General features: G+C 38.7%; 1 protein-coding gene and 1 long non-coding RNA gene across 10 annotated transcripts in view; one reads left to right on the top strand and one right to left on the bottom strand.

Moving 5' to 3' along the window:
- The window catches only part of YEATS2 (YEATS domain containing 2), a 120,313-nt gene that overhangs the window by 66,349 nt on the left and 35,933 nt on the right, over positions 1 to 18,031 (top strand). For all 9 annotated transcript variants that reach the window (XR_004284924.1, XM_032339303.1, XM_032339328.1 and 6 more), the window contains 5 exons: positions 5,196 to 5,435; positions 6,904 to 7,062; positions 8,523 to 8,626; positions 10,178 to 10,285; positions 11,012 to 11,194. Coding sequence is in view for 8 of the 9 variants with exons in the window: in XM_032339303.1 (XP_032195194.1) it covers positions 5,196 to 5,435; positions 6,904 to 7,062; positions 8,523 to 8,626; positions 10,178 to 10,285; positions 11,012 to 11,194 (794 nt within the window). In the remaining variant the exon portion in view is untranslated. The remainder of the gene's footprint in view (positions 1 to 5,195; positions 5,436 to 6,903; positions 7,063 to 8,522; positions 8,627 to 10,177; positions 10,286 to 11,011; positions 11,195 to 18,031) is intronic.
- Positions 1,187 to 17,316, bottom strand: LOC116588432. The gene is made up of 3 exons (XR_004284940.1): positions 17,305 to 17,316; positions 10,712 to 10,713; positions 1,187 to 1,268 (listed from the first exon to the last, which is right to left on the bottom strand). It is a non-coding gene; the product is annotated as an uncharacterized LOC116588432 (long non-coding RNA).

Below are 18,031 nucleotides of genomic sequence, written 5' to 3'. Positions count from 1 at the left end.
TGGATCAAGCCCCACATAGGGCACTGAGCTTGGCAGGGAGTCTGCTTGAGATTCTCTCTCCCTCTCCCTTATCCCCTGCTTGCATGCATGCATGCATACTCACAGTCTCTCTCTCTCTGTCTCTAGAATAAATAAATAAACCCCAAAACAAGAAAACCTCCCAACAAACAAAAGTCCAGGACCAGATGGCTTCACAGGTGGAATTCTACCAAACATTTAAAGGAGAGTTAACACCTCTTCTTCTCAGATTATTCTAAAAAAATAGAAGAGGAACAAAAGCTTCCTAATCCATTCTGTGAGGCCAGTGTTCCCTGATATTGAAACCACTACCCAAATAAAAGAGAACTACCGGCAATATGTCTGATGAACGTAGATGCAGAAATCCTCAACAAAATAGTACTTAACTGAATCCAACAATAAATTGAAAAAAATCATTCACCATGATTAATGGGATTTATTTCTGGGATGCAAGGATGGTTCAGTATTCAAAAATCAATCAGTGTGATAGTTCATATCAATAACAGAATGTATAAAAGCCGTATGATCATTTCAATAGATACAGAAAAAGCATTTGACAAAGTACACCATTCCTGATAAAAACCTTCAACAAAGTAGGTTTAAAGGAATGTACCTTGACACGATAAAGGCTGTAATATATGAAAAACTCACAGCTAACATCATAGTCAGTTCCCTTAAGGTCAAGAACAAGATAAGAATATCCACTCTTACCACTTTATCAATGTAGTACTGAAAGGCCCAGCCTTAACAATTAGACAAGAAAAAGAAAAGCATCCAGATTGGTAAGGAAGAAGTAAAACTGTCACAATACTATATATAGAAAACTCTGAAGACTCCACCAAAAAAACTAGTAGTATTGATAAATTAATTTAGTAAGGTCACAGGATACAGAATCAATGTACAGAAATCTTGCATTTCTATACACTAATAATGAAGCAGCAGGAAGAGAAATTAAATAATTGCATTTATAGTTGCACCAAAAAGAATAAAATACTTAGGAATAAACTTAATCAAGGAAGTGAAAGACTTATACTCTGAAAACTATAAAACACTTATGAAAGAAATTGAAAGTGAGACAAACAAATGGAAAGATATTCTGTACTCATGGCTTGGAAGAAGAAATATCATTAATTTGTCCAGGCTGCTCGAAGCAATCTATAGATTTAATGCAGTCCATACCAAAATAACAATAGCATTTTTCACAGACTAGAACACATGATCTTAAAATTTGTACGGAATTACAGAAGACCCTAAGGGGCACCAGGTGGTACAGTCTAGCATCCAGTTCTTGGTTTCAGGTCATGTCATGGTCTCAGGGTTGTAGGATCAAACCCTGCTTTGGGCACCATGCTCAGCAGTCTCCTTGGGATTCTTTTTTCCTCTCCTTCTGTCCCTCCTATTCTCCCTGTCTCTAAAATAAGTAAGATAAATCTCTCTTTTTTTTTTAAGACGACTTTATCTATCTATCTGTTTATTTTAGAGAGAGCATGTGTGAATGCTGGTTGGGGGAGAAAGGCAGAGGGAAAGAGAGAATCTCAAGCAGACTCCTTGCTGAGCACAGGGCCCGATGTGGAGCTCAATCCCATAACGCTGAGATCATGACCTGAGCCCAAATCAAGAGTCAGACACTTAACCAACTGAGCCATCGAGGCATCCATAAATAAGATAAATCTTTAAAAAAAAAAAAAAAAAAAACCTAAATAACCAGTCTTAAAAAAGAATAAAACTGAAAGTATCACAATCCCAGATTTCAAGATATACTACAAATATCGAAATAATAATAATAATAATAATCGAAATAGTATGATACTGGCACAAAAAAAGACACATAGATCAATGGAACAGAATAGAAAACCAAAAGGAAACCCATGCTTATATGGTCAATTAATCTTTGACAGGGGAGGCAAGAATATGCAATGGAAAAAAGACCATCTGTTCAACAAATGGTGTTGTGGAAACAGAACAGCAACATGCAAAAGTATGAAACTGAGCCACTTTCTTAACACCATACACAAAAATAAACTCATGAGTTAAGGATCTAAATGTGAAGTCTGAACCATAAAAATCCTAGAAGAGATTCCAGGCAATAATTTCTGTGACATCGACAGTAGCAACACTTCTCTAGATATGTCTCCCAAGGCAAGAGAAACAAAAACAAAAATAAGCTCTTGGGCTTACATCAAAATAAAAAGCTTCTGCACAGCAAAATAAATGAAACTAAGAGACAGCCTACTGAATAGGGGAAGATATTCGCAAATGACATGTCCAAAATACACAAAGAACTTCTACAACTCAACACCAAAAAACCAAATAATCCAATTAAAAAATAAGCAGAAGGGGCACCTGGGTGGCTCAGTGGGTTAAAGCCTCTACCTTCGGCTCAGGTCTTGATCCCGGGGTCCTTTGATCAAGCCCCGAATTGGGCTCTCTGCTAGGCGGGAAGCAGGCTCTCTGCCTACTTGTAATCTCTGTCCGTCAAATAAATAAACAAAATCTTTAAAAAAAAAAATAGGCAGAAGACATGAATAGACATTTCTCCAAAGAAGACACACAGATGGCAACAGACACATGAAAAGTTACTCAGCATCACCGGTCATCAGGGAAATGCAAATCAAAACCACAATGAGAGATCACCTCACACCTGTCAGAATGGCTAGAATCAGAAACACAAGAAAGAGCAAGTGCTGGTGAGGATGTGGAGAAAAGGGAACCCTCGTGGACTGTGGGTGGGAATGCAAAGTGGTGCAGCCACTGTGGAACACAGATGCCTCAAAAAATGAAAAACAGAAGTATTATATATATAAGCAGAAGTATTATATATATGATACAGTAGTTGCACTACTGGGTATTTACCCAAGGAATACAAAATCATGAATTCGAAAAGATACACTCACCCCTATGTTTATTGCAGCATTATTTACAACAGCCAGATTATGGAAGCAGTCCAAGTGACAGATGAATGGACAGAAAAGAGGTGGTACCTTTGTAAACTCGAATATTACTTGGCCATAAAAAGAATGAATCTTGCCATTTGCAGCGGCATGGATTGATCTAGAGAGTATAATTCTAAGTGAAATAAATCAGAAAGACAAATACCATATGATTTTACTCATATGTGGAGCTTACAAAACAAACTAACCAAAAAAAGAGACCAAAAGAAAAAAAAAAAAACGGACTCTTAACCATAGAGGATAAACTGATGGTTAGCGAAGCAGAGGTGGGTGAGGGAGTGGGTGAAATAGGTGAAGGAGATTATGAATACACTTGTGATGAGTATTGAATAATGTATACAGTTGTTGAATCACTATATTATATACCTGAACTTACATAATACTATATGTTAACTGTATTGGAGTTAAGAATGCAATATAAGGGGCACCTGGGTGACTCAGTCCGTTAAGCATCCTACTTTTGATCTCAGCTTAGGTCTTGATCTCAGGGTCCTGGGATTGAACTCTTCGTTAGGCTCCTCGCTCAGTTCAGCCTACTTTGAAAAAAAAAAGAGAAAGAAAAACAGCAAAACCAAAAAACCAGTATAAGATTCATTGTCAGGGTGCCTGGGTGTTTCAGTCAGTTAAGCATCCTGCTCTTGGGTTCCACTCGGTCATGATCTTAAGAGTCCTAGGATTGAGCCCTGCATCAGCAGGGAGTCTGTGTAAGCTTCTCTCTCTCCCTCTCCTGCCCCTCCCCCCCCAAAATTAATTTAAAAATTAATTTAATTTTAAAATAATTTAAGAAGGTTAATCAAAGGTATTTTGACTATGGCATTTTTTCATTAATTAAGTATTTAAGCGTATGATTTAATAATTTCTCTGACCTATACGTGTAAGATATAAAACTGGTTCTAAATGGTGTCAGTTTAATCTCCAAACCTACATTTTTATTTATATTTGTTTATTTATTTTAAGAGAGAGAGAGAATTTTTTTTTTTAAAGATTTTATTTATTTATCAGAGAGAGAGAGAGGGAGAGAGAGCGAGCACAGGCGGACAGAATGGCAGGCAGAGACAGAGGGAGAAGCAGGCTCCCTGCTGAGCAAGGAGCCCTATGTGGGACTCAATCCGAGGACGCTGGGATCATGATCCAAGCCGAATGCAGCTGCTCAACCAAGTGAGCCACCCAGGCGTCCCTTTCTTTTTTTTTTTTTTTTTTTTAAGATTTTATTTGTTTATTTGACAGAGAGAGATCACAAGTAGGCAGAGAGGCAGGCAGAGAGGGAAGCAGGCTCTCCGCTGAGCAGAAAGCCCCACGCAGGGCTCGATCCCAGCACCCTGAGATCACGACCCAAGCCAAAGGCATAGGCTTAACCCACCGAGCCACCCAGGCTCTCCGAGAGAGAGAATCTTAAGCAGGCTCCACATTCAGTGTAGATAGAGCCCATTGTGGGGCTCAGTCTCACAACTCTGAGGTCATGACCTGAGCCGAAGTCAGCAATCAGACACTTAACTGATTGAGTCACCAGGTGTCCCCTAAGCCTACATTTTATGATGTTAATATTTTAGTCCTTTTACAAATTTCAGTTTTATTCCTCTTTAAATTTCAGTTGCATCTTCATGGGAATTTAATAAAATAGAACATTATTAGATTAAGTAAATGCTTCAAGTTATTCTTTTCAATTTATTTATTTATTTGTTTGTTTGTTTATTTGTTTATTTTTTTTAAAGATTTTATTTATTTATTTGACAGACAGAGATTACAAGGAAGCAGAGAGGCAGGCAGAGAGAGAGAGGAGGAAGCAGGCTCCCCACTGAGCAGAGAGCCCGATGCGGGACTCGATCCCAGGACCCTGAGATCATGACCTGAGCCGAAGGCAGCGGCTTAACCCACTGAGCCACCCAGGCGCCCCATCTTTTCAATTTAAATAGCTTTCTAATTCAGAACATAATGCACTTGTATACTTTTTATATTGTTTGTGCTTTATAGTTAATATGTTTTCTAATTTTTTGAAAGAAACATTTTAATAAAATGATTTTAAACTGATAATTTACATTTCATCTAATTATGTGTATAGAAGGGTTTATAAATACTGTTAATTGTATGTATTCAACTGGGAAGTGGTTTAAATGGTTGTTGAAATGAGAAGGGATTTTTATTGTTTCATTCTTTAACCACAGTGGAAAGGTTTTAGTATGTCTAAGTGATTCATGACTTACCATTTGCCTGTTTCATTTCAAATAGGCTTCCCAACCAATACCGAAGCTGAGAGACACACTACTTTTTATTCTTTGCCATCTTCATTGGAACGAACACCCACCAAAATGACGACATCCCAGAAAGTTACTTTTTGTTCTCATGGCAATTCAGCTTTTCAGCCAATAGCATCAAGCTGCAAAATTGTGCCACAAAGTCAGGTTCCTAATCCTGAGTCACCCGGAAAATCCTTCCAACCCATCACCATGAGCTGCAAGATTGTTTCAGGTATACAGATGATGTATGTCAAGTTGATGGGTATAAAAATTGTTGTAATGGCAAAAGAAAGTATTGTGGCTTTTTAAAAATTCTTTCAAGTAAGGTGTTTGTTTATTTGATAAGTAATGACTATTGATTAGCAAAGCTGTCAACAAAGGGAAAACAAAAGTCATTTCATATGCAAACAGTTTTTGAATAAGAAATGAAATTCAAAAAGGTCAACTTTTCATGTCCAAAAAGTGGTAGAGGTAAAATGTTTACTAGGATGTATGATTGAAACTATGGTAGGAATTAAGTTTTTGAGTTATCTATGAAAACCAGAGTGACTAGTAATTTAAAAAAAAAAAAACTTAGAGCAGGCCTTTTGGAGTGGAGTTAAAGTTTGAAAGGTGGGACTTGGTTTGGAATTGAAATGTCTTTTATACTCTGCACAGTAGATAGAAAATTAGTCATTCCCATTATCAGTAGGTAGTTCTGAGCCTTCATTTTCACTGAGATTGAATTATCTACTGTCTCATGACGGTTTCACATTTATGTTAGGTAGACTTCAGGTAGGAATATACTTTATGGTGTAGGTTACATCACTTCAGAAAAGACTTGCAAGAAAGTCAGTAGAAATATCTAGGCAGTGGGAGGCCTGTATATATGAAGGTGGAGAAAAGGAGTCTTCAGTGCTAAAAATAGACAACTAAGCAGAAATATGATCCCAGTCTTTGAAATTGATGAAAGGTGAGGAATGTGTAATTTTACCTCCCATTTAGAAGCATTTTGGAACTTGCTGTTTCAGAGGCGGAATAGGCTGAACATACAAATTGGTTACAAACTTAGAGAAATTCATGGATGACAAATTTGATTGACAAAAAAAAACCATTGAGGATGTTGAATGGTACATGGGTAATCTTTGTGAGTGTTCTGTGGGAACAGGAATCTCTGGATTGTAGCTGACTTGGTATTGACAGACTTCTGTTTAGGGTGGGTGAATTCCATGTTTTCAAGTAGGAAATTAGTTGTAAATCAAGACTCCTGGTTTGTAAGTCTAGCTGTTCACTTACTAATTTCCTATAATTTTAGTGTCTTGGAGTATAACCATTATTATAACAGTTGGCCCAAGTGTGAAGAGTTGGGTTATCTGGGGATTCAGCAATTCCACACTATTATGTAAAGCTCTGCTTTTTTAACTTTAGTGTGCCCATGGGATGGGTATGTGTGTGGGGGAATCTTGGTGAAGTACAGATTTATATTTAGTAGGTCTGGGGGAGCACCTCAGAATCTGTTTCTCAGAAGCTGCCTGCTGATGCTGGTGGAGGGATGAGTCCCCGCCTCAGCTACGCCACTGCTGTTGCTCAGTACCTGAAACATAGAGTCCCATTCTCTTTTCCCCATTTGTCGCCTTTGTCCTCCATTGTCTTCAGTGTTTTCTTAGATGGGTTGAGTATATGTCTTTAGTTTATTTCATTTCTCTTTTTTATTAATAAAGGTTCCCCCATATCAACTCCAAGTCCATCACCGCTGCCTCGAACCCCGACTTCCACTCCAGTCCATGTGAAGCAAGGCGCTGCCAGCTCTGTCATTAATAACCCTTATGTTATCCTGGATAAGCCGGGGCAGGTTATTGGAGCCACCACTCCCACTACAGGTAGGCATTTCATCGATATTTGTGCGATCTGAAAGGTTTGATCTTTCATAAAGTCGAAATCCCAGCGTGACTTAGTAGCCATCTAATGGGAGAATGAAGTCTTTGTTTGTAAACAAGAGAAGGAACTCTAGAATAGTAAATCCAGTGCTATTTCTCTGAGAGAAGATGTACTATATGTAAAATTTCTATTTTTTAGGAATTTACTTAAATTTTGTTTTTAATTTCTAAAGATTAAAAGAGAAATAGAATTAATGTTCTTTAAAAAAAAAAAAATTGATTTTGTTTTCGTTTAGAAGACATTCTTTTTGGGCCTGCAAGCAAATGTGGTTATTTTCCAAACTAAGCTTCAGAAGAAGAATACCTTTGTGGCCCACGTATGTTTCTCACCAGTCAAACTAAAAAGTGGTCTTTACTTTTCTGTGAATAGATAAATTGTGTGTGTGGGAGAGAAATTGAACTCTGCAGTTTAAAAAAGGGACCTCTGATAGAAAGAATAAGAACTGGATTTATTGTATATGTCACCATAATTCCCTATAGCTACAGAGTGCTTTTCAGATTTTTTCTAAGTATTTGCACTAACATTATTTTATGTATTTGTTTCATTTAAACTATGTGAACACATTCTTCTAAATGTAAACTTTTCTATAGCTCTCACTTTTAATTAAGAAAAATAGTGAGAGAAAAGAAGTGACTATAAGGTCAGAGACTGATTTTTTTTTTTTAAACATAATTGATCTTAGCACATGAATATATGCTGGATCTTTCTAAGTAGTTTTTTTGGGGAAAGTTAGGTCCTTTAACAGTGATTATAATTGTGGAACTCCTTTTTAAAAAAAGCTGCTTTCAGAAATTACTTAATAGCCTTTTGAATAAATTGAGGGATGTCAAATAGGTATCCTTTGAGGATGGTTAGTTATAGGAATTAGCCACTCTTTGCAGGCACGTTTGATAAATGGAGCAGGTGATCAAATACCATTTTTGGTCTTGACTTATTTTTTACTATAGGTAGTGGGACTTGCTTTTATCAGACCCTAAAGGCAGGTATACACGTGGAGTATAAATTGCTTATGTCACTAGCACTTTGGAATAGGTACAACCTCCTGGTGAGAATATTTTGAAGGAGCTAGCATTCAGTTAGATTAATTCATGTGGTACATCATTATGTAACCAATACCCTTATGTTCTGGTGTCTGTCTCTGTATACAGGTAGTGTGTAATGTCTGTGTACTTATTCTTCTGCATGTCCTTACTAGCTTCTTATCTGTTTTTAGGTTAGTGAGGTGGTCAGCTTCACAGGAGGAATCCTTAAGTATGTTTTCAATAATTTCAGGGTTGTGAGTTTTCAACACTTAAAAATGAAAAATAGTGGGATATAGGGGTAAGGTGGTAGAAAATGCTTTTAAATTCCATTTTGTAAATTTTACTTTGTACTTTATTTTAAAATCTGCTTTGCTTATCAGGAAGTCCTACAAACAAGCTCTCTACTGCCTCCCAGGCCTCCCAAGGAACAGGTTCCCCTATTCCTAAAATTCATGGAAGTAGTTTTGTAACATCTACTGTCAAGGTAACACTCTTATTGCATTATTGCATTTTTCTAGTTTGTAAAGACAGTAAGTTCAAGCCCAGCAAGAATTTGTCAGTTGATAATGCAAATTTCATTAAGTAGAATCTTCAAGCTAATAAGCATCTTGAAGATCATCTACTCCAGACTCCACTATCTTACTGTTGATTTTTCCTAGTGTGGAAAATGTTTCTCAACACTTCCATCAGTTGGACAGTTGGTATCTATTTGAAAACTTACTATGATGACGAGGCAGCTATTTATAGGAGTGGGGGGAGGTCAGCTTTGTTAAAGACTTTTCCTTATAAAAATATTCATTGAGCAGCATTCTTCTTTTCTTCCTATATTTGTGCCAATAAGGAGTAAATACATATTTTTTCTATTTGTCAGCCATGTAGTTACTTAAAAATAATTCTTTCTTTCTTCTTTTTCTCCCCCACCCCACCCCCCCCCCGCCCTTCAGGGTAAGGAAACCTATAAAATTAGAACTTCAGATATGATCTGACTTGTTCAGCTAAGAGTTCTAGGTATCTGCTCACTGCTTGGCAAAGATAGCCCCTGCTATTTTGGTTAGTTAGTTACTTGTCATTGTCATGGCTCCCTAGAGCCTTTGAGGTATAAACTGGTATGTGAAAACTGAGAATTCAGAGGTCATCTCCTACATGACAAGTGTTAACACATTCTTACATATAGGTACTTAATAGTGATGATATTGAATAGTTTTCTGTTCCAAGGTGAGGTTTTTCTCCCGAGTGCGATGCTGCCTATGAGCACTGTTATATGAATGCCTAAATTGTAATAATTGCCTTGAAGGTCTTCATTCTCTGCCAATCAGTTTTTAATGTTTGTTGATCTTTTCATTACATGGTTAAGCAGTATTAACTTTGTTGCTTGTCCCTAATTTATGGTTAATTGCCTCTGAGATTTACATTTTGTATTTGAGAACTAGAGACACATATCAGTAATTTTGAGTGTTTACCTTTGTTTCGTTGGTTTTGCCTTCATTGTTTAAGTTCTTTCCGTTGTTTTGTTTTTTAAATCCCTATTGAACAATTTCCCTCTGTGTTGGGTATTTATTTGGAGTAAAGACAACAAATCAAGTTTTGTGAATACTACTGAAAGGGTGTATATACTGAAACACTGTAGCTCTTTCATTTATTTATTTAGTGCCTAGGCTCTCGGGATAGAAAAGAAATAAAATAAGCCTTTAGTGGCTTACCATCAGGCAGGGGACTGGACATGCAAACCAATGAATCAGCCAAATGCTAGAGGTATATCATAGTTTTTCCAGCATACACCAGGGCCCAGATGAGTAGGTTCTTGTCAGGTTATAGCCTTTCCTTGCATTTGGTTTCTAAAAACAATAATTAAAATGCAAGGGTCGGGGCTTGGAAAACTCCACAAAGAGTTTTGAGCTTTTGGGGTTTTGTTTTGTTTTGTTTTTCAGGTATGTTTCTAGAGAATGTCACAGGTTTATATTAAATAAAAGGGTCTAGAATATTTGAAGTCAGTTATTTTATCCTAATTATACAATGTGTATTTTTACATACACAGCAGGAGGATTCTTTGTTTGCATCTATGCCACCTCTTTGCCCTATTGGGAGTCACCCTAAGGTTCAGAGTCCTAAACCTCTAACTGGAGGACTTGGAGCTTTCACAAAAGTGAGTATTTATTAGGGTATTATCCCACAAGTCGGTATGGTTTTGTTACATAATTGTTTTTGTGGCATGTTGGAGTTGATTGACACTACCCTACAGCATGTAACTTTTTAGTATGTCCTAATTCTAAGACCAGATTCTTTTTTTCTTTTTTTTTAAGATTTTATGTATTTGACAGAGAGAGAAACAGTGAGAGGGGGAACTCAAGCATGGGGAGTGGGAGAGAGAGCAGGCTTCCCACTGAGCAGGGAGCCTGATTTGGGGCTTGATCCTGGGACCCTGGGATCATGACCTGAGCTGAAGGCAGGTGCTTAACTGACTGAGCCACCCAGGCACTCCTTAAGATCAGATTCTAAGACTTCTGCAACATGCTGCCATTTATTTAGTCGTGTCCACAGGGCAGCTCTTAGTATCCAGCAAGGTGGTAACTCCTGAGAGTACAAACTGTGTGTGTGTTTCTTTCTGCTGTCATTTGCCATCAAAATCTAGAACAAATGGACTAGGTCAAGTTTGCAGAAACACAGGATCAAATCCAGATCCTGCTTTTGGTCCCTTTGATAGCTATTATGGGCTGTATTTAAGCAGTATTTCTACCCTTCTGGTGGAGTCATTTTTTTTAATAGACCAAGCCTCATTAATTCATTAATTCCTGCAAGCAGAATAGCTTCAGATATTAGTGGCTTTTCTTATGGGATGGTTATTCAGAGTCATCATCATGTTTGTTGCCAGGTAATCATCAAACAGGAACCTGGCGAAGCCTCTCACGTGCCTGCAACAGGAGCTGCCAGCCAGTCACCACTCCCTCAGTATGTGACAGTGAAAGGGGGTCACATGATTGCTGTGTCCCCTCAAAAACAGGTCCTAACTGCTGGAGAAGGGACTTCCCAGTCACCAAAGATTCAGCCCTCCAAGGTTTGTGTTGGGTAGGGTTGGGGAGGTTAATAATATGTCAGTGAATGTTATTTGCCTGAGTAACAGGCAGGTGCTGACAGAATTCAGATGACAGGGTTGCTGATCCCAGAAAATCCTGTAGATGGAAGCTGTGTTGGAAAAGCAAGTTAGTGTCAAACCCGTCTGCTCTTGCAGTAAGCATTGACAAGAGCAGGAGCTGTGTTACGGAGGGCGGGCGGCCTCCGACACCCACGAATAGTCGAAGAGGCATGGGGATGCTATGTTAGTTATATCTCTGGCAGTGAAGACGGTAGACTTCACGGACACAACATCCAGTTGATGCAGGTGTAAAATGGGTAGCCGACAGGACCAGGGTCAGCTGTTCTACTTGTTTCTGGTAGATGAGTGCTGTAGTTTATACCTCTGATGTTCAGGCTGTGGCCTCTGTTTACTGATTCTTGACTCTTCAGAGAATGTATTTGCTTTATAATTTGAAAGTGTGGGGAACTAATATATCAAGACAACTGTAAAATGGCATATAGACCCATGTTTTCCTGCTTTGGTTGTGCTTATGAGTGCCTTTCTGTCTCCCGTTCTCGTTTACATGCTATCTAATCCTCATGATACGCTCAACCCCATTTTACAAATGAGGAAACTGTCCTGTGAGGGGGTCAGGCAACTTCTTGAGAGTACTTTAGCTAATAAGTGACAGAGGATTTGAACCCAGGTCTTCTGACTCCAAAATCTCCCATTGTAGAGCTAATTAAAATTTGTGAGCCATGTTCTGGAACCTAAGCATGCTTTTAGAACATACAGAGTTAAATTATCTCCTTTTAGGCGGCAGATACATTCTAAAGCTATCAAGAATATTATGGAAAATATTTGTTTTTCAACTTGAAAGGCAGCCTGTCTAGGGATAGATGAATTGCTTAGAGAGGAGTACTTTATTTATTTATTTTATTTTTAAAATATTTTATTTATTTATTTATTTATCTATCAGGGAGAGAGAGAGAGAGAGCACAAGTAGGCAGAGGGGCAGGCAGAGAGAGAGAGAGGAGGAAGCAGGCTCCCCGCTGAGCAGGGAGCCTGATGCAGGGCTCGATCCCAGGACCCTAGGATCATGACCCGAGTGGAAGGCAGAGGCTTAACCCACTGAGCCACCCAGGTGCCCCCCGCCCCCAGAAGAATACTTTAAAATAGAAAAATGGTTTTAGGTCTTTTGGTTTAGGTTAGATAGCTGCACATAGATGTAACAAAAATGCGTATGTTACAGTTCTGAAGTCTGAATGGTTCTAAAGTCTGTAAGAATCTACTAACCACTTTCCCAAACTTAACCTGGTCATGACTCATCTGATGATTAAAAATACATAGATACTTAGACCCTGTCTCATACTTTCTGAATCAGAATCTTCTTGGGGGCCCTGGGAATCTGGATTTTTATCAAGCTCTCTTGCTCACTTGTATGATTTGGCAAATTTAAGAACCACTAAGCTATAGCATCAAATTTGACTTTGGGGCTTCCCTAGCCCAAATCACTAGAACAGGTACCCCCAGCTGCTTCCTAATGCACTCACTATTATTTTGGCCTTAGGAGTAAGCCATTGTTAAATCCTTTCATGAATCAGTTACTGTTACCTAGACTTCCTACTCAGACACATCATGATTCTTCAGAATCTGTTTTCCTTCACCAAAGATACATGGACTCACTCATTTAGGGTTTTTTTTTTAAAGATTTTATTTATTTGACAGACAGAGATCACAAGTAGGCAGAGAGGCAGGAAGAAGGGGGGAGGGGAGCAGGCTCCCCGCTGAGCAGAGAGCCGATGCGGGGCTCGATCTCAGGACCCAGGGATCATGACCTGAGCCAAAGGCAGAGGAGGCTTAACCCACTGAGCCACCCAGGCACACCTCATTTATGTTTTTGAGCCAAAATAGCGTTGCTGTTTAGGTTCAGAAGCTCTGGATAAGTTAGTTTCAGTTTTTTACACCTTGCATTTTGCAAATCCACCCCTCTGTAATGCTGAACAACTGTATTGGCTTTCTTGTCACATTGCCACCTACCTCATGGCATTATTAGACTAAGAAAAAGTGGATAATTTTGTGCTGAAATGCTCTGAATAAAGTTTAAGGGCACCTGAAAAGAAAAGCCACAGGTGAGGGTGAAAGAAATGAACAGAAGCAGAAGAGCATGAGAAAAGACATACCCTGTTTATCCAGGAAATTTAGTACAAACTCTGGACTCCAGATAAGGAGCTGTCTGCAAATACAGACTGTCCCTGGTTATTGCCGAAGTGCATTCCTAGAAACTATGCCAGAAAATAGAAGGGTGAACAAAATTATACTGTTTTACCTTCCATTCAACTTCGGCTTACCTTTTTCCTGAATGTAAAGAGGGGTGCTGCTTTTGCCATAAAACGGGACATCTGAGCATTTAGTGGGTTCATGTGAGAAGGAAGCAGTGTGGCATAGTAAAAAGAGTGCAGTCTTTGGAATGAGAGCTCGTTACAGATCTCAGCCACTCATTACTTGTGCGACCTGGGCGAGTTTGTATTTCTGAGCCTTGTGTTTTTCCATCTGGTAAAAGGGAATAATACCCTATGTCTTTCAGACCAGTAGGATTAGTAATCATTGTGTATGGGGCGCCTGGGTGGCTCAGTTGGGTAAGCGTCTGCCTGCGGCTCGGGTCGTGATCCCAGCCTCCGGAGGTAGGAGTCCTGCATCCTGCATGGTCCTGCATCAGGCTCCCTGCCCAGCAGGAAGTCTGCTTCTCCCTCTGCCCCTCCCCCTACTTGTGTGTGCGCATTCTCTCTCTCTCTCTATTAAATGAATAAATAAAATCTTTAAAAAAAATCATTGTATGGGAAGGACTTAGCACAGAGCCACTCACTAAGTGATAGCAGCTAAATGTGACTAAGGACAAGTCCTGTGTAAATATGCAGGAGTACAATGATCATTCTCATTGAGTACTAAATTGTAATTGGCTAAATTTTTCAGTGTCTGGAGGAAAAGTTACACACATATAATCCTCCTTTTCTGGTTGTTAAAGTAAATTTTGACTTGCAAAAGTCTGGACAGGGCACAAACAAAAACACTGAATCAAAGCGTGAGTCAAAGGGAAGTATTTAAAATAATAGAGAACAGAGGGTATCTGTTTTGTGAAACTAGAAGAAAATTAGGAATGCAGAGAGAGGTGGTGTGGAATGGGAAGAGTTCAGGTTCTAGGCTAAAATGTTGTCTTGTTAAGAAAAGAAAAACTAATTTGGGGTTGTAGTGTCCTACTTAAGAGTCTTCCTTACGCTGTCCATAGACAGCTGTGCGTAGGATTTTCCCCAGTAAATGCCAGACTTCCTCCTCCCTTTTTTCAGACAGGAGGTGGGGTTAATCTTGTGAGTGCTATGCTGTGCTGGATAAGCTCTGCTAATGAAAACTGCCCTCCTGTGGCCAGTTTGGGACACCACATTTTATTTAGCGTGTGGAGAGATTAAATATGTCATATTCTGGAAGTTTTAATAGCAGGTGAGTGAGGATAGAGCTTGGTACAAGGTAGAAAAAGCAATTTAAGATGCATGGAATTTCGGAAAAGAAAATAGGTCCAATCCATATGTATTTTCCTTTAAGATTTTTTTTGCTTTCTCTGTTGGCTTAGGAACATGAAAATAAATTGTATAATATAGCTTATGCAATGAATTATTTAGTTTGATATATTTAGAAAACATGAAGACTCTAGTCTCAGAAAAAAGTTTGACTACTATAATAGAGAAATCCAAAGCCCATAAAACTTAAATAAGTTTTTTTTTTTTTTCTTCTTCTCACACATAAAAGACCAGTAGGCTGTTCTAGTATGTTGGCTTCACAGTCATCAAGAATCTAGATTCCATTTTGTTCTGCCATTCTCGAAATTTGGTTCTTAGCTTATGGGCTACGATAGCTGTTTCATTTCATGCCACCATATTCACATTTCTGGCTGGCAGGAAGAGAAAAGGGGGGGTGAGGAGGCATAACCCAAAGGTTGCACTCATCACTTCTCTTCCTATCCTTCTAGCCAGAAATGAAATGACCAGCACTAGGCTGAGAAATGTTCTATGTGGCCATGTCCCTGTTTGAAAACTGGGGGCTCTCTTACTGTGAGAGAGAAAACAAATGGACATCAGGGTTCAACTGGCGCTTTCTGTCATTACCCAAAAATGTTTTTCTACATTAAGAAACATTTTTTCCATAAGTACATAGAAAAGTGTTTGTTTTGACAGAGAGAGAGAGAGCAGAGGGCTGGGGAGGGGGAGACCCAGAGAGAATCTTCAGTAGGCTCTACACCCAGGAGGGAGCCTGATGCAGGGCAAAGTTCTTGATTAGTAAGAGTTTCTCTGCCACTCTGTGGCCACAGCAACATTCCAGGTTGCCTGCGGAGTAAGGCTCATAGAGTCAAAATAGATTTGGATCATCCCAAGGGATTGTTTTAAGCCAGAGAGTGGGAGATTTTCTTTTCCACTCTAGTGCTTTTTTCCCCCATTGGTTCTTTGAGTCTTTTTCTTTCTTTCTCTCCTTCCTTAAACTTATGTAAAAGTAAGAGGCTATTATAATGAACCCTATATGCCCATTACACAGTTTGAGTAATTATCAGCATTTTGCTAATCTTACTTCTCTTCCTAGGATATTTTAAAGCAGATACTGGATGTTATATACTTTAATTTCCATTTGACTAAATGAATCTAGGAATGAAGGTCCTCTGCCCTCGCCAACTGTGGATCCATTTGGCGCTTTCCATCCTTTGCGTCTCCATGTAACCTCATGGATTACTGTTGTTGGGTTAATGATAACAAGTGTCTTGGGCTGCAGCAGCTGTCGTTTACTGTGTACCTCATATCTTATGAGATAAATATTATCCATATTTGATAGATGAGGTATTTAAGGCTAAAGCTCAGAAACATTAAATAACTTACCCAGCTACCAACCAGTGGAACAAAACTGGGAAACCAAGTCTGACTGCTTACAAAATCCTGCGCTTTTTCTTCTTTGTTACACTGTAGTTTATAACAGTTGATTAGGAGACCATTTTCTTTATATCAACTGTAGCATCCAAGTACATGCAAATGTATTTTACTGTATTTACATCTTTGCAAAGAAACCATGTATGATTTAGTAGTTATTTAACTGAAAAGTTCCATTCATCAATTGTATATGTTTTGTCATTTTGTTCTATTTCTTAGGTAATCATATTATAATTAACATTGCTAATCCTGTTATTTTTTTTAAGATTTTATTTATTTATTTGACAGAGAAATCACAATTAGGCAGAGAGGCAGAGAGAGGGGGGGAAGCAGGCTGAGCAGAGAGTCCAATGTGGGGCTCGATCCCAGGATCCTGAGATCATGACCTGAGCCAAAGACAAAGGCTTAACCCACTGAGCCACCTAGGTGCCCCAATCCTGTTATTTTTAATTTAGAAATATTATAAAGTAAAATACAGAGAATAATATAATCAATGCTCATATATCTTCCACCCAAAGTTAACATGTCTGTATTTATTTCATCTCATATTTTCCCCAAATAAAACACGACAAAGTTGAAGTCTACTTTGTTCTTCCCAAAAGCAACACTATCATGAATTTGGATGTGTAGCATTCCAGTTCATACTTTTATTGCATAAATCCACAGCCATAAATAACATGTAATGTTGTGTGTTTTGAAGATTTACATGAAAGATATTTATACTCATATTTTTCTGCATCTCCCCTTTCAGTCTGTGTACTGTCAGAGTTTTTTGATGCTGATATATGTAGTTCTAGTGCATTCATTTTTACTAATGTGTGCTAGTCCACTATCTGTCTTATACCAGTGTATACATTCCTCTACCTGTAGGCATTAAGCATGTTGTTCCATGTTGTAGGCATTAAGTTTGCTGACAATTTTCTGTAATTATAAATAATGCTACCTTGGGCCTTCTGTACATGTTCCCTTGAGCACATGTCTCGGGTTTCTCTAGGACATGTTTCTAAAAGAGGAATTGTTACAACATGGGATATGTGAATTTTCAGTGTCAGTAGATATGCGGTACCTCTCTGGAGTGGCTGTACAGATTACTTTGCCTTTTTTTTTTTTTTTTAAGATTTTATTTATTTATTTGACAGAGATCACAAATAGGCAAAGAGGCAGACAGAGAGAGAGAGGGTGAAGCAGCCTCCCTGCTGAGCAGAGAACCCGGTATGGGGCTCGATCCCAGGACCCTGGGGTCATGACCTGAGCCAAAAGCAGAGGCTTTAGCCCACTGAGCCACCTCGGCGCCCCCAGATTACTTTTCTTTAGCAGTGAACAAATGTTCCTGTTTCCCCATACCCCCCAGCCATTTCTTGGTGTTAACAGTCTTCTAAATTTTTTCCTCCAATCTGATGGGTGAAAAGTACTGATACTTTATCATTTTCACTTTTAGAAAGTAGATCTTTTGGTATTCTTTTAATGTTATAAAAGTCTTTTCATCCAGTTTCTGGTGAGAAGTTCTTTTTATGAAATAACTGAGCGCAGTGGGAAACACTCTCCCAGTTTGCCATTAATTAAATTTTCTCCTAATTTAACATCCTACTATTGACTTTTAAAAGAGTTCTATAGTATTTTTTTACTTGAAAGGGTTCTCTTTATAATACCTTCAGAACCAGATATTTCCAGCTTGCATAATTTGGGTATTGGGGTCTTTTTTTTTTTAAGATTCCTTTTTAAAGATTTTATTTAATAGAGCACAAGAGGGTTAGAGGGAGAAACAGACATCCCGCTGAGCAGGGAGCCTGACATGGGGCTGGATCCCAGGACCCCGGGACCATGACCCAAACTAAAGCAGACGCTTAATCGACTGAGCCACCCAGGCGTGCCC

Source organism: Mustela erminea, chromosome 1 (genome assembly GCF_009829155.1).
Source record: "Mustela erminea isolate mMusErm1 chromosome 1, mMusErm1.Pri, whole genome shotgun sequence".
NCBI classification, from domain to species: Eukaryota; Metazoa; Chordata; class Mammalia; order Carnivora; family Mustelidae; genus Mustela; species Mustela erminea.
Note: the sequence above shows the minus strand (reverse complement) of the source record. Positions and strands in the feature narration are given on the sequence as shown.